The 23,933-nt window shown below is 37.2% G+C and overlaps 1 protein-coding gene across 8 annotated transcripts in view; it reads right to left on the reverse strand.

Annotated features, from left to right (window-relative positions):
- Positions 1-23,933, reverse strand: part of LOC135198163 (uncharacterized) — a 904,910-nt gene that overhangs the window by 689,943 nt on the left and 191,034 nt on the right. For 4 of the 8 annotated variants that reach the window (XR_010310739.1, XR_010310738.1, XR_010310735.1 and 1 more), the window contains exon 3: positions 23,012-23,059. The exons of the other annotated variants lie outside the window; for them this stretch is intronic. Coding sequence is in view for 1 of the 4 variants with exons in the window: in XM_064225669.1 (XP_064081739.1) it covers positions 23,012-23,059 (48 nt within the window). In the remaining 3 variants the exon portion in view is untranslated. The remainder of the gene's footprint in view (positions 1-23,011; positions 23,060-23,933) is intronic. 8 annotated transcript variants of the gene reach the window in all.

Below are 23,933 nucleotides of genomic sequence, written 5' to 3' on the forward strand. Positions count from 1 at the left end.
GATATCCTTTTATTTAACCTAACACTTACACACAGCGTAACTATTTACCGGGACGCAATGTTGCCATACACAAACACCATAGGCAGATGGACAGATGAAAAAAAACAGAGTATAGACGTCACCGCTATTGTAGCCTTGTAACTAAAATACATTGGTTGCTGGCTGTTCGCTTTTCCTTGCACTATGGTCTCTTGCTTGCAATTGTTTGGACGTGTGAATGCAAGCACATGAGTTCCAATACCGATGAGAGAGAGAGAGAGAGAGAGAGAGAGAGAGAGAGAGAGAGAGAGAGTCTACCACGTAGAGATTAGTATGTGACAGTAATAACTGAAGAGGGAGATTCATTCAGTAAGATTCGCCGAGTGATAAGGGGTATCACATCACAACAGAGCGATCTCGACTTCTCTCAATACCAGATGTCGTTATGGTCCTTATTATCTCTAGAATTCGATCTTTCCTTCATCCCTTAGGTACATCATCTCTGTAAGGATACTTTTATGCCTTTAAAATACTTATGCTGTCAAAAAACATATAGACTTCTTTATCAAATCGTTCACTGTCTGAAATTCATAGTACGCCAGCCAAACGACAACACGAGTTTTATACGACCATCCGAGTCTTTGAAAATATTTTCAAAACTGCAAAGGTGTTGTATGAAAGTTTTAATGATTTATTTTAAATTAAAGATCTACTATTGCTACTCATTTTTGGTGAAAATGGAAACACTGTAAATAAATAGAATTTGCATGAATCATAACATTGTTTTGTTCCAAAAATTAAGAATGGAATTTTCTCTGCGTCCTCTTATAGATCTATATACGTCATAATAACTGTTGACAAAAATCCAATTTGCTTAGGGATATGATCATCTCAATGAATGAAAGAATGGAACAGTGATTTCCCTTCAGTCATGTGCCTCAGTCCGCGCTAATAGCATTTCAAAGCGGATAAGAAACTAAAATGAATCATAAATACTCAGCTACATTTCTTTGTAAACTGTATTATCCAAATGGATGTAATTTTCTCTAACAGCAAAAAGGGAAAGAGTTGGTGCGGGGGAGGGGGGGTGCCCTGTTAAATTCCTGGAATAGAATAGAAAAGAACATTGAATTTAGGCCAAAGACCAAGCGCTGGAACCTATGAGGTCATCAGCGCTGAAAAGGAAATTGAGACTCCTCACCTTACCGGGAGTTAAAATTCTGGGATAACTGGTGACTATACCTATCACAAGCATTCCATCACCGCGCATAAGCATTACTTCCATCTTGCACAATGCCTGCCCCAACAAATTTTACCACAATTATTATACTTCGTTATTTTGTCACCTTTTTTCCATCCACATTAACAACTGCAGTTTATTAATCGGTTTCTTCTCCTGAGCAATTGTGAGGATGGCAGCTGCCCAAACTCATTCAGATAAAATCGGCCTTAAGGCAAGTTGCGGTATTTCAGTTTTGAACCTGGCAAAGCGCCGTCAGCGAAGGGATGGGTGTCAATGCAGCACTGAATCCACAGCGGAAAATGAACAGCTGCATGCAAAGCTACAAAACAACTTCCTTGGTTAGTCTTTGTCCAAAACTTGACGAGTCCTTTGGAAATACCAAGAGCCACGACACAACAGAGCACCACTCTGGCACCCACAAGCAGTTGCAAGCAGTGAATTCGTGTATTTCCATAAGGAAACTGTGGGGCTTTCACGAGAGGATCAAAGGAAATCTGTATCAACCTCAAACACCTCCGATTTAAAGGTCTTGAAGCGCTGCCATGACACAAAGAAACATGTACATGTTACAGGGAATATGTGAAATCCAGGGTTTCACGAAATTCCTGGGCCATATGTCACCAATTCGCTTATGGAGGAAAATTGGGACAAAATTGGAGAATATGAAGTGAAATTTGTCAGCCTTTCACATAATAGGAAGTCAACTATATTTCAAAAAGCTCTGGTCATCAATATGAAGTTTTTATCAAAATGTTGGTTGGTATACAGCCCATGTGATACCGATCCCAAAAACTTTTTTTGAAACAGATAAAAAAATGGATTTCCAAGTATTTATGGAAAAGTAATTACCAGCCAATTAGCAGGCAAACATGTTTGCCAAGATTAGAAGGAGGGTGTGGGTGGAGTAATAAAAACTGGCTATAAATTAAAGGCAATTCTCTTTTGTACTTTTTATGAGAGTTATTCAAAAAAAAGAGTTTGGGTATGAGCTAATGATGTATTAATGTAAAATGAAAGTAAGCTACTTATTAAGTGATAATGGAACTAAAAATGGAGCAGTAATAACCACCCCCTTTTAGGAAGAAATGATTAACACTTTAAGAATAGTCATCAAGAGGGATGTGTATCCGCATTGTATATAGATATTTAATGGTAGATAACTATAAGCCAAATGTTCAAAATAACTACCCTGTAACTGGAAGGATATATGAGTAAATGTAAATAGCAAATTTATAGAGCCACATGTCCGAGAAGTATTGTATGAATATATACATGAAGTATTGCCAACTCGGGACAGATTACATATGACGAATATCGTACAAGATGATGTATGCAGTACTTGTGGGGAAAAAGACACTATGATGCATTTGATTTATTTTGTAGAATGAATAAAAAATTAATAGAATGGTTTTAAAAAAAGTATTTAAAGCTTTATGTAAAGACAGAACTAAGAATTTTCTTCAAGTACTAAAATTTGATTTTGAAACAAATAGATTGAAGATAGGAACACTGCAAATGTATTATTAGCACATTTTATATCTGGTATCTGGTATAGCTACAAATCTGGTTTTTGTTAAATAAACCACACGTAAATGTTTTAATAAGAGAAAGTGTATAGAGAAATAGGTATGCATTGCTTAAGTCATTTAAAAACATTTATTCTCATTTTACAAGTAGTTACTTGAAATTTTAGCATATACAGATTATAAGTAGGTGAAATGAGTATGTATATATAGTGTATAGGTATGGGTATATGTATGTATATAATATATAGTAAATTCAAGTATGTTGAGTTATAAAAAATATATAAATAATCTTATTGATTCTGTACATAAATTAAATATATTGTATTTGTATTTATTGTAAAAAGTATATTTTTTTAAAGAGAGAGAGAAAAAAATTCGCTTAGGAACATTTGATCCCAGAGGGCTAGTATTAATACGTCCAAATAGTGATTCATCTGCACACTGTTTCGACATGTTTGGTACTAATCCCTTGGAGGTCAAATGTGTTTCGCCGTGTTTAGCACTAGCCCCTGGGGGAATCAAATGCACTCAGAGACCCTTGATCTCCAACGGGTTAGTACTTAACACGGCGAAATACATTTGACTCCCCAGGGGATAGTACTAAACAGCGAAACAGTGCAAATGAATCACTGTTTCACTGTGTTTAGCACTAGCCCTCAGGGTTCAACTGTTCTTAAGCGAATTGGTCATTTCACACATTCCATAGGGATTACGTGAAATCCCTTATTTCATATATTCCCTGTAACATAAATACGTATAGGGTAGTTTCTACGCATAAGTGAGTTTTCAGACAATTTCACGCAGAAGTAAAGGATCACCTTCGGAAGGTAACCTTCGGTTCCTAAGATGTCATTAGCATTTTTCATTTTTATTAAAATAAATCTTTCTTCAAATTTCAAAAGTTCAGGCTGTCCGTTGCAAAGGCTGCGATGCTTTCCTTAAAACTATTAACAAGTTCATCCTCTTAACTTCAGATTGATTCAATATATCCCCTCCGTGCCTTCAAGCCTATATATAAATCTTCAAGGCAATGTGACACAAAATGATGAATGAATACTAAAACACAATAAAATGCTTGCAGTTCTTTGGGTTCCGTAAAAGTTTACGTTGATACTGTATGGTCCAGAATCACTCCCTTGAGTGCCAGCAGGATTAGTAGGTAGCAGTCCCAAGGGAATGAAATGTTGATACGTAACCAAAGGATGGTCAATATGTCGGTATAAGTAAATGTGTCATAGATATTGGTATATTTTAGATATGAAGCACACCAAAGACTTAATAAAGCAACCTAAAAATTCTTATATAGAATTGTGGTATATATTAAAATAACATGTCTAACCTGCGTTCAACAGACATTTCTTCTATTTCTCTAATAAAGCAGTCATCAAGCCGTTACATTCATAATCGCAGAGTAGATAAAAACAAACAAGAAAACTGTGATATTAGCGTAAGTACTTTATCAAAAATTTACCAGACACTTTTCAACTTTTCAGTGATTTCTGAAAAGTAACATCGCCGCTATATATATTTATATTATATATATATATATATATATATATATATATATCTATATATTATATATAGATATATATGTATATATATATATATATTTTGAACTACTAAAGAAAGATGATGCACAAAGCGCACTGATTAAGTTACGCAATCAAGTTGTGCCCGACTGGTTTGGAACTCGAAAATACAGGAAGACGAACGGGGAGAAGCCGAGGAGAAAAAGGGGCGGAGGGCGGGGGAGAGATAGAAGACGGGGAGGGGGAGTAGAGGGGGGAGGGGGGAGGGATAGTGGTGAGGAGAAGTTGCACGGGATCCAGAAGAGCGCCACAAGATGCGAGGTTGGCGAGGGGTGGTGAAGAGTCCGTCCCAGTACCGGACCCCTTCAGGGGTATGTGAAAGGGTCTGCTGAGCCCAAAGGGGCCCTTGGAAGGAGGGGGGGGAGGGTCAAGCGCGTTTTCTGTAGACCTTGGTTACGACAGCTCTTGCTTCCCTCTTCCTCAAACACAGTGACATTCTTATCGGAAACTAATATAAATTTCATGGTCTGTCGCAGCGCTCAACAACCGATTTCGTCATCCATTTCGCGCAATATCGGTTGATTTCGGCGGTTGAAATTTCGTTTCTTTCCCCGCAGAAATGTCTTTTTTTCCATTCATTTCGATGCAAAGAATAAAAAACCAAGAACGCGTTCCCCGACGTGGAGCGCCGTCAGCCCTGCTAACGGTAAACAACTTCCGGAAACAAGTTCAGCACGCGATTTGGAATCGGATCGAAAGCGTCATAATGCTCTGGACTCCAGTCAACGAATGGAATACTGAATGATTCTACACTTTCAAGCAATATCTTCTTCCATCATTTACTTATTATCACACGTTTTTCGACAGGTTAACACAATAACACAAAAGAAAGTCACTCGATTTATTTCGATGTATTCTTCTTGAAAGAATGAGTAACAGTACAAGGAATGAGTGTAAAGCTTCACGAAACTAAACAAAATATAAAGAAAAGAAAGAAAGAAAGAAAGGAAAGGAGAGGGCAGCCCAAAGAGGCAACGTCAGTGCCAGGAACGAAAAGACCAGCGGCGGCATTTCCCAGCGAAATGCCAGAGGGAAAGAAGCGCAACAACGCTATCACTAACTACAATAAACAAGTAGCAAATTCTTTCCCGGCAGATGATTACAGCCCAGAGCTCTCCGCCTGATTAACGGGACAAGAGCGCATGTCCCACATACGGCCAGTGACGCTGTTGCACTTTTTGATCTGGTTCTTTTTAGGCTGGAATTGATTTCATACCGACAGAAAGGTAAAAATTCACTTATGGGGGCCTTGTTGGGGCTTCAGCATCATAGCACTCTGACTGGCAGGATGCTAGATACTCCCAAACGAACGGAGGGAACTGGGAAGGAAACGACTTGTGCGGTGATGGCGACCAGTCTTTTCCTCCTATTAGACAGTAAAATACATGAGAGAGAGAGAGAGAGAGAGAGAGAGAGAGAGAGAGAGAGAGAGAGAGAGAGAGAGAGAGAGAGATTCTAGTAGGTGAAATGAAATGCTTTAAGCTTGGGCCAAAGCACGGATCAAAATCTACAATATACTGAATAATAAGATAGGACGCGCGTGCTGTAATACTAACAGAATATGTGCAACACTTATAAATCGAAACCAGTTAAAAAAAAAACTGCAAGATATCAAATGAAATAAAAGAGTTGGAAATAATGAAAAATTAGCAATAGAACTCGCATATATGGAAATAATCTTAAAGGAAAATTTACAACGGCTGCCCCACCCCCGCCCCACCGCGTGTGCAGTACCAAAGAAATTCACAGATGACAGGAAAAATGTGAGATAAAGAGCTTATGGAAGGCGTGCCTAAAAAAAAAAATTGATATATAATATTATATATAAATATATATTATATATCTAAAAATGAGATATATATAGATAAATAGAGTATATATATAATATATAATAATAAGTAGATAGATATATATATATAAATATATATATATATAATACTTATATATATAATATATATATATCATATATATACTATAATATATATATATATATAGTAATAAATTAATGGATAAATACATAAATAATGAAAACTAATTCCAACATTACCGAGGAACACATGACACATCCAAAAGGTGAATCGATAATAGTTGATCTAAAAACAGAACAGAACAACAGGCATTTCCAGAAGCGATCATGTCAACTCGTGTTTCCAGGAGAGACCAGAACAAGAGACTTTATGGAGAAAATCAAACAGAGGACAATGTCCCAAAGAAGGAAGAGAACAACAAATACTATTTCCAAAAGGGAGCACAAGAAGAGATCAGTAAAAGTATAATGAGGCACCACAACCTTAAGGGGATCTTGAGAAAGAACAGTATAAAAAATACTGTCATTAGATACAACAATAAACGCCTTTGAAAGGAAACAGGAGCATAGCTTTCATGGATGGAAGAAAACAACATATTATGGTATGATGAAGCAGCAAAGCAAAACATGCCTTGCACAGAGAACAGACAAATACACATCTGGAAGAGTGGACAAAAAACTCTAGTTTTCTTAGTACTGACTAAACAAAAGTCTGTTTGAGGAAATAGAACCATTGACTATTTTCTGGGGGAAGAGAAAAAATTCTTCTAGATAGAGAACCTCACAAAAAATAATTTCTTTCAAGGGGAACATAATTACAAGCCTCCAGGCAGAAACAAAACGGCAGGCGTCTCTGAGTCAGACGGAACACCATAAATTAGGGAAAGGACACAATAACAGACATCCAGTAACGAAAAGAAGCAGAAAACCCAACAAGATGTTGAAGAGATGAAGAATTGAATTTTAGGATCTTGAAAGGAAAAGTGAGAGCAATATAAGGTCTGTAGAGAGAAAAATCTGAATTAACTTGAAGAAGAGGGAATTGTCAGAGGAGAAATGATTTGGGATGACGTACAAACATAAGTGAAAGGTACAGAGCACGCAGTGTGCGATTTAGTGGCTATGAAGTATCAAAAAGGGAATAAAAGTAGGTGAAATATTAAGGAGCAAGAATCAGCTACGCGAAAGTCTAAGGTGAGACACGTGGAAAGTACCGAGTTAAGTATATCTTAGTTTTACCAGACCACTGCTGATTAACAGCTCTCCTAGGGCTGGCCCGAAGGATTAGATATTTTTACGTGCCTAGGAACCAGTTGGTTACCTAGTAACGGGAACTACAGCTTATTGTGGGATCCGAACCACAGTTGTACGTATTGAGAAATGAATTTCTATCACCAGAAATAAATTCCTCTGGTTCCGCGTTGGCCGAGCCGAGAATCGAACTTCAGACCACCGGATTGGTAGCCGAGCGCGAAATGCACTGGGTCCAACGTGGAACTGTAAAGTACCGAGGAATGATACAGGTAAGAATGATGCAGGTAAGAAAACTAAGATACAGGTAAGAAAATATTGGGCTTAGCTACTGGGAGAGCTACACAAGAGCGGAACAGGAGGCTAGACGCAAAGGAAGCTCAACAGGATACTTATATAATATCAACCTCAAAGAAGAAGCAAAACAAAGTCTGGGTCAGTCGGTTGTCATCAAAGATGGAGAAGGAAATATTTAGCATTTGGCATAGCTGGAAGAGCTACAGAAGAGTGGAACAGGAGGTTAGCAATAAAGGAAGGTGAAAAGGATACTTATAGAATATTATACTAAAAAAATGCAAAACAAGATCTGGGTCAGTCGGAGAAAGATATATACTGTATAAGGATGATATCTTAAAATAGATTGTCAGCTATATTAAGGAAAGCGCCTTAGCGGCGTGGTTGGTATGGTATTAGCGTCCCACCTTGGTGATGGCGGGTTCGATTCTCGGCCATTCCATTGAGGAGTGAGAGATGTGTATTTCTGGTGATAGAAGTTCACTCTCGACGTGGTTCGGAAGTCACGTAAAGCCGTTGGTCCCGTTGCTGAATAACCACTGGTTCCATGCAACGTAAAAGCACCATACAAACAAACAAGCTATAATAAGGGTGGAAGGGCCGATGATACAGATACAATCTACGGAAGTAAAGGCGGCTATAAGTAAAAAATAAAGAATGGCAAAGCCTCAGATCCAACAGGGGTGGAAATTGAAATGCTGTAGGTACTTGGTACGGGGGGGAGGGGGTTAGAATGTATACTGGAACTGTTAAAGGCAATCTGGGAAGAGGAAGTAATGGCCAATGACCGGGAAGAAAATCTGATGGTAAATGTATTTCAAGAGAATGAAGATGTCAGAAAGTGTAGTAATTATAGTGGACTCAGACTAACAACATTTGTTTATAGATTTTGGAAAGAATTCTTGATGAGAGATTGCAAACGACTGTGCAGACATGTGAACAGCAGTACAGTGTCATTAGAAAGACAGCTAGTGTTGAAGCTGACTTTATAATAAGACAGTTACAGAAAAAGAGGCTGGAAGATCATCGAGAACTCTATTGTGCATTGGTAGACCTGGCGAGGGCATATGATCCAACACCAAAGGAGATGGTGTACTGGTGTTTAAGATGGCATGGGCAATTGGTAATGATAAGTAAGATGGGAGTGAAGAGGGCTAGGGAGGAACCTGTTAGGAGTAGGAGGTCGAGAGGGGGCCCAAAACGGGTTAGACAGAGTGTTACAGTGAAGGAGGATTTGTAGAAGGGTTTAGCGGAGTAAGATGTTTTTTCGAATGAAATAGCTGAAGATGTATCAGGGCAACCGACCCCTTAGCTAAGGGATGTCGGTAGGGATAAAAATAAGAAGCAAGGGAAACGGCCAACAATCATCTCCAAGAGGAAACGCAACTGCAATCTGCGAAAAGGACAGACATTCATATACCCATAGGAACAGAACAAGAGACATCTTCGCGATGGAGACACACAGAGATGTCTCCGAAAGTGCAAGCAACAGACTCTCGAGAAGGAATGAAACAACCGAATACCTCAGTTAAAAAAAAAAAAAAAAAAAAAAACTTTAGGCAAAGCAGTGCCACTCTAGACAGCCACCACGTGCAACCTGAACTTTATCTATAGCTCTGCGCCAACTTTTATACTGGCTTCACAACCCTTCAATGTTTGCTTGTCTTTTCAAAAGTTTTGTTTTGTGAGGCTCTTCCCAGATAAAGCTGCAATATCCCTTCCAAATGACAGAAGATTTCTCACGTTTATTCCTGGACATTTTTCTACTTCTCACGCTCACAACTTTGAAATATTTGACGTATTTTAAGTACATTTTACCTATCTTTGCATTTTATTCATTTCGATGATCTACTTCATTTCATGGTGCCTGAATAGATAACAAAAAGGACAATCACCCTAATGTTGGCTTCCAAACATGACTACAGCTAAGAACTAATATATCGTACATAAAAGCTTACCCTAATCAGGCTACTTATGGTTACCTATAAGTTGTCTAAACAAATACCACTACACTCATGTTGAATAGTATTCATATAAGATTATGTTCCAGCTAATCAGAAAACAATAAGTATTAAACTCACTTGCACTACCAACGAATCGCAATCATATTTCAGGGCAACAAGAATTACAAATACATCTTCTCGAAGAGATATTTGGCTGTAAATTGCCAGCATTAAACTATAATGATCTTGTACCGATAACCATCTCAAGCTTCCAATGAGCGAAACATTAACTGTCACCACCAACATCCACGTTCAATTAATCGCCGCTCAAGGAGGAAGTCTGATGCGTTTCAGCTGCAATGTTGTTATTTCCTTCACTGATGAATCTCAATCAATGCCGCAGCATTTACGACTTTGTCCGAGTTCATTCTCTTAGTTTTACCGACTTAAGCGTCAGCAACTACCACTAAAATACTGAAATAAATTACAAGTGTATTGTGCAATCTCTCTCTCTCTCTCTCCATTTCTAATATTAAAATCCAACTGTTAATCCCGGCATTACCCTGCTTTCCTACAGTTCTAAGGAGTTTTTTCATCCGTGAACTTTGTTATTCCACGATGCAGTTCTCAAGATATAGTGGATATAAGCTTTTATTTTTATTTTTGCTTTACGAAGCCTTAAGACCCTTCAGGAATAAGAACAGTCTACGCCTGATTACTATGTTCTTTGTCTGGGACATTAACTCTATATATAGGATGAATGTATATTTAAATATTTAGCCATTCCGACGCCGCCGGGTCCATACGCTGCGTGTCTACATCAAGATGGCAATGATGAAATGTACACCTACAGAGCCCAATGGTTATTGAATCTGGACGAAATGGTAACCTTGCTGCTGCACTAGAGAGAGATGTGCATGCAGTTCATATCAGCATATTTAAATCGAGTAGTGCAATAACCTCAAACTGAAGACATTGCTAAATAATGCATAACTCGACACGTCTATGTAAACGAAACGCGCATTTAATTCTGTAATTACACAAAATTCTGCAAATTATATAATTTAGGTACAAAATTTAACTAATGATGAATTGATTTTCTAGGGAATATTAAAAAAAAAAAAAAAAGTTTCATCCATTTATCCGTCTACGATCAAATCTGAAGTTATGAGCTATGACCTACACGGGATTATTTTTACGCATTCATACCTTCGTTGGCTTACTCAATCACGTTTCCTCATAAAATTTGGCAATCTGACACGGCCTAAAAATTTTATGCCACTTCCTTATAGCATCCTCCTATTCAAAATCTGCGTATTCACTAGAATAGGTCGTCGCTTGGAAACCCTCTCTCTCTCTCTCTCTCTCTCTCTCTCTCTCTCTCTCTCTCTCTCTCTCTCTCTCTCCATTATCGCATTCATAATTCACCTTCCTCAGCGACAATGATCCCCAAGTCTAGACAACCTCCACTTCCCAAGCATCAGGCGTTTTATATACTATTTGCACAGAAGGATCATCAGCAGAACTTGGGTTAAATACGCGCGCGCGCGCGCACACTGACAGACAGACACACACACACACACACACACACACACACACGGACTGCCATACATCTCTTCACCCCCATACTTCCCATCAAACTGAACAGCTCTAAACCAATCTTAGCTAACTTTTCGCAGTAAGCTCTTTTCTTTGGTCAAATCTTGTCGTATTTCAACATTTCCGATCCCCATAGACTGCACAAACAGCGTATGTCTGGTGTTTTCACATTTCATCTTTCCTTCATATCAAACATCCACATATACGGTAAGGATTTTCATTATTCTAGCAGTAATAATATACTAATAAAGTCTCTCGTGGAGATCTGGCGAGTGACTCGCTGGATGTCACTGAGTGCACTAAACACAGCGATTAACTTTCAAACAAATTTCTTCATGATTGCCAAGAGAAAATGTCTGCAAAAACTACATCGATTAAAAAATAAAACCACAGCGCTGTTTACGTGAACCTTATTACGGAAAGATACTGGGGGGAGAGAGAGACGTCAATTTTATAACGAAGAGAATTGACTGACATTAAGCTCACATTCATACGCCATAGTAATTGGTGTATAGAACGGCTTCGACTTCCTCATCACCCGTGATATATATTTGTTTGATCTCCACCTCCCAATACTGTTATCCGCATTTCCCGAATTGCTAATATCAATAAAAATGTCAGATGCGCTAAAAAAATTTCCGCTAATAAGCGAAACAAAATTATTAGCATAGGGTGGTCAGTCGTGATAACTATGACCATTCCTGTCTTATTGATTTTTTTGTTATGCAGAATACAAATCGGTGATACGAATGGCTTCAAGAAAACATGAGAAAGCTACACTAAACACTCCCGTCAACTCAATGACAGGCATACAAAATTAGGATGAAATCATGTTGAAGTTACAGTTCGCAAGAAAGAATGCAGAGGAGTCGGTGGGAGGCTAATTTAACCTGAGAAGAAAAGGGGCAATAAACTTTTCATTCATTCTTTTTAGTATATACACATGTTAATCGCGTGTGAATAATACGCTCCCTCGCAGAATGACGAGATGATAAAGTCAGACTCATTATTGAGCGTAGGTTTTCATGAACTTCGGTTTCAAGGTCATTTTAACCCTTCACGGTAGACTGAATTACTCTATACGACACTTCGGCAAATCAGAGGGCCATCTATGCTGAATAGCAACTAGATAATATCAACTTCGCTCTTCTGAGAGAAACTGAGAAACTGTCACTGATATCCTGTAATCATTTTTCATAACGTGGGCACAGCATCAGCAGAAGCCACATGGCTAAATCAAGGTCAATGAAAATTAAAATACATCAAACAGAATCGGACAATTCGGTCAAGTTTCCAGGAGTCAAAGCAAAAATGAACTTATTTACCTAAAGAAGAAAATTATTCGCTGAGAAAATTAATTAGCTTCTAGACCTTGCCCAATAATGATCAGAAAAAAGAAAGAAACCAATGAAACTTAAAAAAAAAAAATAGTTTTAAATAAATACCCCCATCTATTTAGAAGTATGGATCGGCAATAGAGTAAGGGTACATCAAAATTATATATACATATATATATATACATATTTTATATATATATATATATATATTATATATATATCTATATATATATATATATACATACATACATATACCAAATATGCAATTATAATAACTGCAATACCCACGTAGCTTCTAAATTTCTTCGCACTTTTGAGATACGAACTATAAGTATGATTGTTATATGTATGTACTTTGCATGTGTGTGTGTGTATATATATATATATATAATATATATATATATATATATATATATATATATATGTGTGTGTGTGTGTGTGTGTGTGTGTGTGTGTGTGTGTGTGTGTGTAATCTATATAAAAAATTCAATAAATACTGAAGGTACAGGAGCACGACTTTACAACTCGGCCAGCAACGTAATATTCCAAATGACCACTTCGATACTGACGTACTACAAAATCTAGAGACATACCCGCCAAGACCTTACCGGATGCTCCTTTTAAAAAATGCGTTAATTTGTCTCATAACGAGCACATACGTAAAATCACAGAAATCTCGTTTCACTCACCTCTTAAAATACCGGTTTTCCACTCACATTAACGCCGAGGTGATAAGGAATGAAACTGAAGACAATTAAAAGCAAAATAATCTGGTGAAGGTAAAGACTCACAATGGATACTTTGGGGTCTTCTGTCATCGATGTAGCTTTCCCCCAGGACACACGCAAAAGAACAAATCTCCCTTTTCCCCCTCCGAACAGTCAACCCCCACCTACCTTCCCCCTCCCACAGAAGACGCAAATGTAAATATGATGCCACCGTGGTGCCTGACAGGATTCTGATAGTACAGCTGTGTGCACATTGAAACTATAGTTTCATGTGCAAAACACAGCTTTTCCATCGCTTTAGCTGCATTTGCTTCACTCACCTTTTTCACAATTGAAATCTTCTCTAATAGTATCATAAACAAGGGAGATTACAACAGAGGTTTGAATAAGACTATTTTTACGATACCAGAAGAAAATATAGTATCACCAGATCTCGGTTATGCGTATAATTTTGGGATGCAGAACTTCCATCAGTAGTTTTTGCCTTATAAACCAGATATCAAATAATAAATAACCTTAAGTCTGTGAAAATAAAAAATATATATATAAAAAGGACAAGAAAAACTCTTAAGCTGAAACTCAACGTTTACTGACAAACATATTTTTGATAGTCTTGTGTAACTAAAGGGTATTTTACATAAAATTATTACAAATTTGTCTTCATTAAATATGTTACATCACCATCTGATGACAACTTAATACATGTTAGTGACTGTTTCTTCCCTTTTATTGTCAAAGTCTGAATCTATTTTGCTTCCCTTGATTTTCTGAAAACCGTTTCTGATAAAATAAAACTAACAACAGAATTCAACATACTGCCAACAAAGTTTCATTATACTTAAATCAACAAAATTTGGCCCTTTAAATTGAAATGATTCATTCATTAACAGTTCAAGGTCAACAAAACTTTTTTGACTAATCACCTCCCACAGTACCTACTTTGGAAGAAAAAAAAAATCAGGGGATAACAACAATATCCTTTCAGCTAACCTGAGACAGAAAATCCAAATCAGACAGAAGGAAAATTTGAAACGAGCTATGACCTCGAATAACAAGTCACGTTCAAAACTGAGGAAGGCAATGACCAGCCTCTAAGGTTTCATCGTAATTGTGGAAAATAAAAATGATATTCTTTAAAGTGACCCGTGACCTCCAAAAAATGTGTCAAGATCATTTTTGGGGGGAAAATAATCACTCACTCCAATAGTACCAGCCCACTAAGTTTCAAAAATATCTTATTTGATCATGACCTGTTTCTCAAGTTACAGCTCTTAAACTGGCCTTTGACTTGAGGAATGTGTTGTGATCAATTTTTTATTTATTTATTTGGGGGGGGGGGGTTTTTTTTTTTTTTTTTTTTTTTTTTTTTGGGGGGGGGAATAATAACTAACCACCAAATTACCTACTGTAAACAAAGTTTTCTCAAACGAAGAGAAGAATGCAATGTTGATCTTCAGACTGCTACGACTTAAAAAAAAAAAAGGTCAAGGTCAAATATTCTTAAAACAATACTTTTGAGAATCTTAAATTTTGAACACCAGCGACCCACTGTTACACTATATTCTGAGAGCTTTAAAGTTTTCATAATTTGGACTGTATATTCACCAGCATTGGAAAAATATGTTAAGATAACAAACATGTGGCGGGGGTGGGGGGTGCGATCAAAATCACAGAGATAACAGAAATAACATCTTACGGCAACAACATTTTCCTCTGATTTCTATCTAGTGAATGAAGAAATTTATGGGAAAAGCAGTGCTAGTTTTAAGTTTAAGCTATGGGTTACAATTACAGATGGCTTTACATTGTCTAATTGAATACATCAATTTAGAATAACAGCCTTTCACCTACATTTAATGCACCGTACTCAAGAATGTCTATTGGAGAACATGTGATCTGGCATCTCTTAGCATCTCCCGCAACAATTTAACCATGGTTATTGATAGGTTGCGAGACTCAAATATCTGCGACTTCACTTTTCCTTATGAAAAAAAAAAGTGATGGCTTCTTGGTTCAAAAATGTACGAACAAGATGCTAATAGATGCCAGAAAATGCAGTACATCCTATGCACTCCCTTAATATGCAAATATATGCTAAGAACAACTCACAGCCTTTCCTACAGTAACAAATCCTCAGCTTTACCTCTTATGAAAACATTCCAGTGGCACATTCTGCAACCTGTGGAAATATCTATGCAGAAATACCGAAACAATTACACAGTACTCTGATGATTTCCAATTCTCAGGGATTACATAACAAAAGTGCTGGTTAATAATAGCTGAGCGCTGTTGTCCATACTAACTGAACGTTATGTTGTATTAATCTCTGGATTGGTCACAGTCAAGGCAAGGGATTTCATATACTCCTGTGTCTTTGGTGGTTTCTACAAATCAGAGATTTGCTTAAGGTATTCGGGTAGGTAAAAGCAAAAGAGTTAGCATTTCCAAGTGTCTGTGTCAATTTCTTAATCCTGTCCAAGTGTGGGATTTTTATTTTATTGTTGGGTGCCTTTCTGGTCTTGTTTTGAGGAAGGCGGTAGAAGATCATGTTCACTTTATAAATCGCTTTCTCAATTATACGGTCAGGGTATTTTAAAGATGACAGCTACTTACCAATTAGTTCAATTTCCTTTTCCAAGAAATCCGACTCTTAGGATTAATTGCTGCCTATGCCAATCTTGACGGAAGTGTCATGATAACTAAAATACTGAATTTATGAAAGTGAAAATGTTGGTTGTCTGTATAAGGTAAACTTGTATTCTGCCATGTCACTAATTATCAGAACATCATGAAAAGGCATGTTGTTGTCTGTTTCTCATTCAACTTTAAATTTGATGTTGGTCTCTGTAATATAGTATTTACTTTCTACATTTTGACGTTTCTATGGGTTCCTTATATATATATATATATATATATATATATATATATATATATATATATAATATATCTATATATATATATCATATACTATATATACATTATATACATATATATGTATAAAGAGAGAGAGAGAGAGAGAGAGAGAGAGAGAGAGAGAGAGAGAGAGAGAGAGAGAACTCACTGAAATCGGTAGTTTCAGCACCTTGTGGAGTCATGGCCTCCAGGTTAGAAACAACTTTGATGGATATATGCGCAAATGTATTCCGTGGATGGATGTTCATCTCTTCCTTCTCTGATGTCACCAAGAAGTAATAAGCATACTTAAACCCGAAGGGAGAAAGAAAATACCGGCAAGACATGATTACAGAAAAATGTAACATACATCTTCAAGTATTTAATAATACATGCTACATCATGAGATAAGAAAATGAAATGCAAATAGGGCAGTAGACGCTCTACAAACGTTTCTAATGCGAGTGTTCCCAAGTGAGGGAAAGATCACGATGTAAAAAGGTTCAAGCTAAGTTTGGATTGGAGTAAGTAGTGTTAACAATGAAACTGTCTGAATGCAAAACTGACATCTGTTGGCATGAATGGGCATTTTGATATAGATGTGCTGAAATGACGCAAAGTGGAGGTAAGAGAGATAGATGTCCAGATTGGATGAGACTTGTGTAAGTTAGGTCGTTACAGTGGATAAAAGTTAAGTGTACATTTCAGTATCTCACTATTTCAACTGGATAAAGAACAATGAAATGCTGGACCAAGTGTCTGGTAGAAGAAAGGCACAACAGTATTTAATTACCTGAAAATGGCTGGATATTTTCAAGGAAACAGAAACGCAAAAAAATACATAAGCATACTACCATATACTACACGAATATTCATTAAATATTCCTAAACAAATCAAGGTCATTAAAAAACTGTATTAAAAGTATTTTCAGTTACGTCATGACAGATATGACTGGAAAATGGAAAATAACTGGGATTTGGAAGTTAAGCAAGGATTATAAAATAAAATCTTCCCAACACCATCTAAGTGAAAAAACACTTATCTTCAGGTTAGTTTTACTTCTAACCTCGTTAAAAAATTTTGCATAAATTTTATATTGTACCTCAGTGTTGAAAGCCAAGTATATGATCGCATTTAGTTTCCTAAAACATCAGTCAACAGAATATCTGTTGCTGTATCCAGTAAGACAAGACAGTTTCTCTGGTGTTAATTAGGACAATGATTTGGGACATTTGTTATTTTCAGTCGTAACTACCAAGCATGACCATTGCCCTAGAGAATAAGTGAGTAAAATATACAATCAGTACTATTCTTGCTGGAGTTATTTGCACCCATACCCAATGAAGTTATTGCTTTCCTTAAAAGAGATTTGGAATTAATCATTTACTTCTCTTACACACATTTTCATCAGTTTTGTAGTTCTCTTGTCAAATATTAACAAAATATCATAGGTAAATATCATCTACTCCACTCTTCATTCAGGACAACTTTCTTTCCCAGCATCTACATGTTTTCATTCCTTGGCTTACCAGAAAATAAACATTAAATAACCATGGAGAGACAGACTTGACTGCCTCCATTTCAACAAAGAACCAAGCTATGCACTTAACATGTTCCTTGTAATCTAAGTTTCCTCATACAACTGGTTTCTAGCAAATAATTGCCATGCGCATCCACTTCTTTATTCATGCCCACACTGCTCTTTTATCAATCCTAATGCTTTACACATCACTTTCTCAATCCAAATCAAACTTTTAACCTTCCCAGATATAACTTCTCATGTCACGATTCTACCAACAAACACCTCTATACCAGTTCCCAAGCTTATGCGCAAGAGCACTCATTACTCCCAGTCAAATCATCTTGAACCTTTCCAAATTCAGATAAGTCACAGACAGTATAGTCAGACACCCCAATGTCACTATCACTACAACACTGTAGAAGCTTTTTTGCAATTCCATCAGGTAATGCACCTTCTCATCTCATCAAGACTGGTCAGACACTGTAATTTTGCTTTCATCATTACACTGTAGAGCCTTGATGATAATTCTGTCAATCAATGGCAGCTCCCCATCTAGCACAGCCTGCTTGAGTATTTAACGACACTATCAGTATTACATCAAAGAATCTAATTTATAATTCCATCAGTATTACATCAAAGAATTTCATTTATAATTCCATCTAATACATTTGCAATTCTCTCAGCAAATAGTACCTCTCCATCTTACACTGTCTGGTCAGTCACTCAGATTTCACAATCATCATTATAGTGCACACTCTTGTTGTGAATCCATAAACTAATGACATGCTACCATTCTCTGACCTTTTACTTGGTTTATTTACATCCTTAAATGTTACTGTCACATGCAACCTCAAAATAAAGTAACCAGACCCACTTTTGTAGCCATCAGATTCTAACCTCAGCACTCAAAATATCTTCAATATACTTAAAACATCGACTCTGGGCTGCATCCCTCTCAGACAGTATCTTTTAATCTGAGTTTTCTGCTTGAGGCTCCAATGTTCATCAACTTGTCTCTGCACTGACTTCCCACCAATAAAAATTTTTCTTTGCTAAAGTAATTACTTGAACTAATCTTAAACTTTATTACTTGCTATAAGTACCTAATATATATTCATATTTACAACCTTAAGGGGTGATATCCCATTCACACTTAAAACTGTTGAATCATTGATAACCAGCTGTACAGAAAATGTCCGCATCACTAGCCAGTTCGTACATCAACAAAAAAGGATAACCTACAAAGCAGCAGACACCTTGCACCTATCTCATTCACTTATTTTACGCGCACGCACACACACACACTCACTTCCTGGACATAGAGGCCCCAACTCTCTAAGGCTCTTAAACTAAATTTATCCATATCCTTCTACTTCATTCTTTTCTCCTTCCTCCCATCATTTCCAAATTGTATAGGCTTTTCACCAATCTATCATCCTTCGTTCTTTCACCCAGGAGCAATCCATCACAAAACAGCTAGATCAATCCTCTCCGCCACACCAACCTTTTTGCCACCCATACATGTCTCCACATTTCTCAACCCTTCACTTCCACAGAAGAGAGTTGGTCCAACAGTCCATAATTTCCAACTTTGGCATACACAGACTCTGCCAGTCCTCCCAGTCTTTCATACATAACCTGGTAACTCTGCCTCACCAACTGTGACTCACTTCTTCCCTCATGCTACCACTATCCAAACTTTACTCCCACAAATATGCTTAGAAGACACTACTGTTTCTATTCTCTCATCGTCCATACTAATATATTTAATGCTTTCATTTTCCTGGCTTTCATTTACTCTCATAACCTCACCTTTGCTCATGTTTATTCTCAGCTCTGTGCTCTTGACAACACTTCCAAACTCTTTCGCTAATTTCACATCCCTACAAATTGCCTTTATCACATCTGTCATAACTTGCTCTAGGTCCATGTATACAGCTTTTTCCCCATCACTTCCACATTTCTTACTATGTATGTCAAAATTAACAGTTAATCGACACTCTCTTCCCCATCTAAACCCTCATTGTTCTTTCCCAATCTGTTTCACCTCCTCAATCAAAACCCTAACACACGTCCTCCTTGGTTTACCATGAAAAATTCTGCTCCATAGGTTCTAGTCTCATTTACCTCCCTAACCCTTGACAAAGGACCAGCTATTACCTTCAATTATTTCTTTACAACCTTATCTTCATCCAAACATACTTTATATACTCAACTTAGTCACGTGATAGAACTTTCACCACCATATTTCAACATGTCTAATTGAAATTCTGGATAATTTCCAAATCTTAAAGCTCTTAATTATCCTCCTTATGCTCTTAACCATAACTTCCATTCAAAAATTTACCTCAAGACTTACACCCTCTTCTATCATCTACATCTAACAAATCTATAAAATAATTATTCTACTGACCCAGGAATGCATTCTCTTCGGACAACATCTGTCCACTTACAGTTTTGGTTCCGAGATCCTTTGGCTCATTCACTTTCCATTTGGCAGCTACTTCATTTCAGAACAACTTACTTCCCTGAAGTCCTTGCTAAATTTCTCCACTTCCTATAATTATATGAATTATTTTTCTCTCTGACCTTCTCTACCACTTTGTCCCCCCATGCCCTTGCCCACAATCCTGCTCCTGTCTTGCAACTGCACCTCAAACCCCATCCTGGAATCTTATCCACACTTTACATGCACTAACTAACCTGTCTCTTTAACAGTAACCTAATTTTCATTGATTCTACCTTAAACACTATCATTGATTCAACTCACTTGTCTCAATACCTTTCACATTATATTTTCTTTCCCTTAACTCTCCAACATGAATGTTTGCCTCAAATTTTGCTTCAACTAAATGTGATCATAAGCACAACTAGCATCTCCTTTTCTAACCATTACATCCATTAACAGCATTGTCCACCTACTGTAAACAAACAAATAACCTAACATTCTCTTTCCTTCAACATTTTCTTTTTTACAGTGTGTACATGTGTATATTTCTTTTGGTAGCCATTATATTTCCCCCTTTCCAAACGTCTATTTTCACAGCTCTTTCCAGATTCATTTTCACAAACCCTTTGCATTCTCAGCCACTCCAGGAACTCCAAATCTACCTAAACTGCCGCCTCTTTCTCAGTTACCCAACTTTGCATTTAAATCACTTATCACACACCATTCATGTTCTTCAAATTACCGCAATGCACAGATTCTTAATCTCCCACCCACAGTTTCTTTCACTATTATTCTGTTCGATTTGTGGCCCATATACACTCAATACAACTTTTATCTAGACTTTCCCCTGTCTGTAGAAGCTACACCTCCAACTCTGCACCATTCAACTACCCCAGAGATAATCGCCCTCTGTCAGTCTGAAAATAATATAATCTAACATTGTCTCATTCAACACCAAAACATCCAGTTTCCTCTCATGATAAAAGATCAGTATCGACCTTTGAAACTTGAAAGAAACAACAGAAATTGGAGAACAAATGTATTCAGAAGCACATGCAGCTTTGGAGCGTCATGCTCCCCTGTCCCCTTCAGTGTGCAAGAGGGAGCATGGCACTACGAAAGTGTGTGTGCATCAGAATGTGTGTTTTCTCCAATGTGTGATTTTTTTCACGTTCCTCTTCAAAAAACCAGTTGCCATATATTTGCTGTCATCTGTACTTCAAGCATGCATATTGAAAACCCAAAGATCCATTAACCTTTTAGTTTTCTTATTATCTCCACATAACCATGAAGTATGGGGCTGCATTCGCCTTGCTCCGAACCATTTGGTGGATATTAAATCAAGTAGGGAAGTAACAACAGAGGAATGAGATTTTTACTGCCACTGCCCCTCATGTGAAGAGGTGTCTGCAATTCACGAGGTAGGACTTCCTCACCCCCCCAAAAAAAGGTTCCACAAAATATCTGTACCTAAACCTTAGGCAGACTGCACCGCATACTACCAATGCGGTAGTAGTCCACTGTAAAGTGCTGTCATTTAGGGAGCACTCCCTCCCTGAATGGGATTCACAACCCTCTGCTAAAACTTAAACACGCACATACATATATGATTGAGCCAACCCTCTGTATAGAACACTTCCAGAATATATATATATATATATATATATATATATATATATATATATATATACATATATATATATATATATATATATATATATATATATATATATTCCCCTAACAAAGATGAAACAAATGGAACAACGTTACAACAAACACTGTCACGCTTACATTTTAAGTACTGTATTGTGATTGAACGAACCCTCAGAATGCTCAACAGTGTAAGATATATATATATATATATATATATATATATATATATATATATATATATATATTTATATATTAGTAGATATACACAAACTTCATGGCATTACAAGAACACTGTAAAGTATGTATGTATAATATATATATTATACATACAGATACAGAATACATATACATACATACATATATATATATATATATATATATATATATATATATATATATATATTATATATATATTACAGAAAGAGTGAGAGAAAGATGACAAATGAGGAATTGAACTAAAATGCGTTGAGGCAAATCAAAAACTTGAAAGCGAATACAGTGAGGGAGAATGACTAATCTTGTTTCGCGAAAAATACAGCTTTCGTATGTAAATATGAACGATATCAAAATCACGAGAGAGAGAGAGAGAGAGAGAGAGAGAGAGAGAGAGAGAGAGAGAGAGAGAGAGGCGAGGTAGTAGAGTGGGTTAGAGGGAGGAGCAACCGGCCTTGTGCAGCTAGCGGGCCAAAGCCTTCCCTCCACCTGGGCCCTCTCTCTCTCTCTCTCCCTGCCTTCTGCCCTTCAGGCCCTCTATTCCTCTGTCTGTCCCTCCCTCCCTCCCTCCCTTCCTTCCTCCCTCCCCAACTTACTCCACAGTCACCCTCACACAGATTCCCTCCTCTCTCGCGCACGCCCACGTAGTACATCCTCTCGCACAGACACACACTCACATTTATACACTCTAGTCACTGTCTCTTCTCCCTAAGCAATCCGCTACACGTTCATTTATCAGGGACCGTTTCCGTTTTCCCAGCAGCACTTCCTCACGTGTTTCGTGAACTGGAGGAGGAGGAGGCCCAGCGCCACAGAAATTATTAATAAGCAGATCGATAATAACCCTGCAACAGCAGCATTCCCTTCCCTCAACATCGCCGGGCACAAGGAAACTGCACACCAACTAACTTTACCCAACATCCCCCACCCAGCCCCTAATTCAGCTAATCATGCAAATAGATAATTCCTATGTGTTCACACTCACCTGGCTGTTGCAAGTCCTTGGAGGAACCAGCCTCTGATATGCTCTTACCTGCAAATACAAATTCCTTTATCAGGTGGATTGTCATTGGAATGAGTAGCAACATGATCAAAAATTAATTGATCACGAAACAAAGGCCTACAAAAAGGCGCAACTTGCATAACTTTTGTATTCAGTACTTGAATAGAGAGCTAATGTGCAAAAATAATGCACGTGTCTGATTCTACAGGTTGATCAAAAAGTCCTTGTGCACCTAATGTTTTATGATACGACACTTGAGTGGCAGCATAACCCTTAATTAAGATCTCAAATAAAATAAAATGTAATTTATTAATACTTATAATGTTTTTATCAAGGATCAAACAGCAAATTCATAAAACATCTTAATTAAGGGTTATGCTGACACTCAAGTGTCGTATCATGAAACATTAGGTGCACAGGGACTTTTTGATCAACCTGAATTGACAGAATTCATCTGCAGATTCTACCCTTGAATTGACTGAATTATGAAAATCATTTCCCCACCGGAACCGCAACAAAAATAGTCTAAAGTTTAAGTCTAAGCACCTTGATAGCTTCTCCAAACTGTGTCAATGAAATACTGAAGCATTTATTAAATACATTAGAGCGTTTATTTGTGAAGGAATCTTGAGAACCTTACTTGAACTGTCATCAAATCCCTTCACCAGATTTTTCAGAGAAGTTAAAATTTTCCTTAATTAAAAAAATGAACGAACAAATAATAATGCAAACTAGCAACACATCCCTGTTATTTCAGGCATCATTTGCTGACAAATTTATTAAGCTCACATTCAAAACCACCTAACGCATAACTATTCATCTTCGGGTTAAGGAGAAAAAAAAAAAAAAACGTTCTCTTCAAATTGTTTACTGTAATGTTTCTGTTCATTGACACTTTACTGCA

Source organism: Macrobrachium nipponense, chromosome 21, assembly GCF_015104395.2.
Source record: "Macrobrachium nipponense isolate FS-2020 chromosome 21, ASM1510439v2, whole genome shotgun sequence".
NCBI lineage: Eukaryota > Metazoa > Arthropoda > Malacostraca > Decapoda > Palaemonidae > Macrobrachium > Macrobrachium nipponense.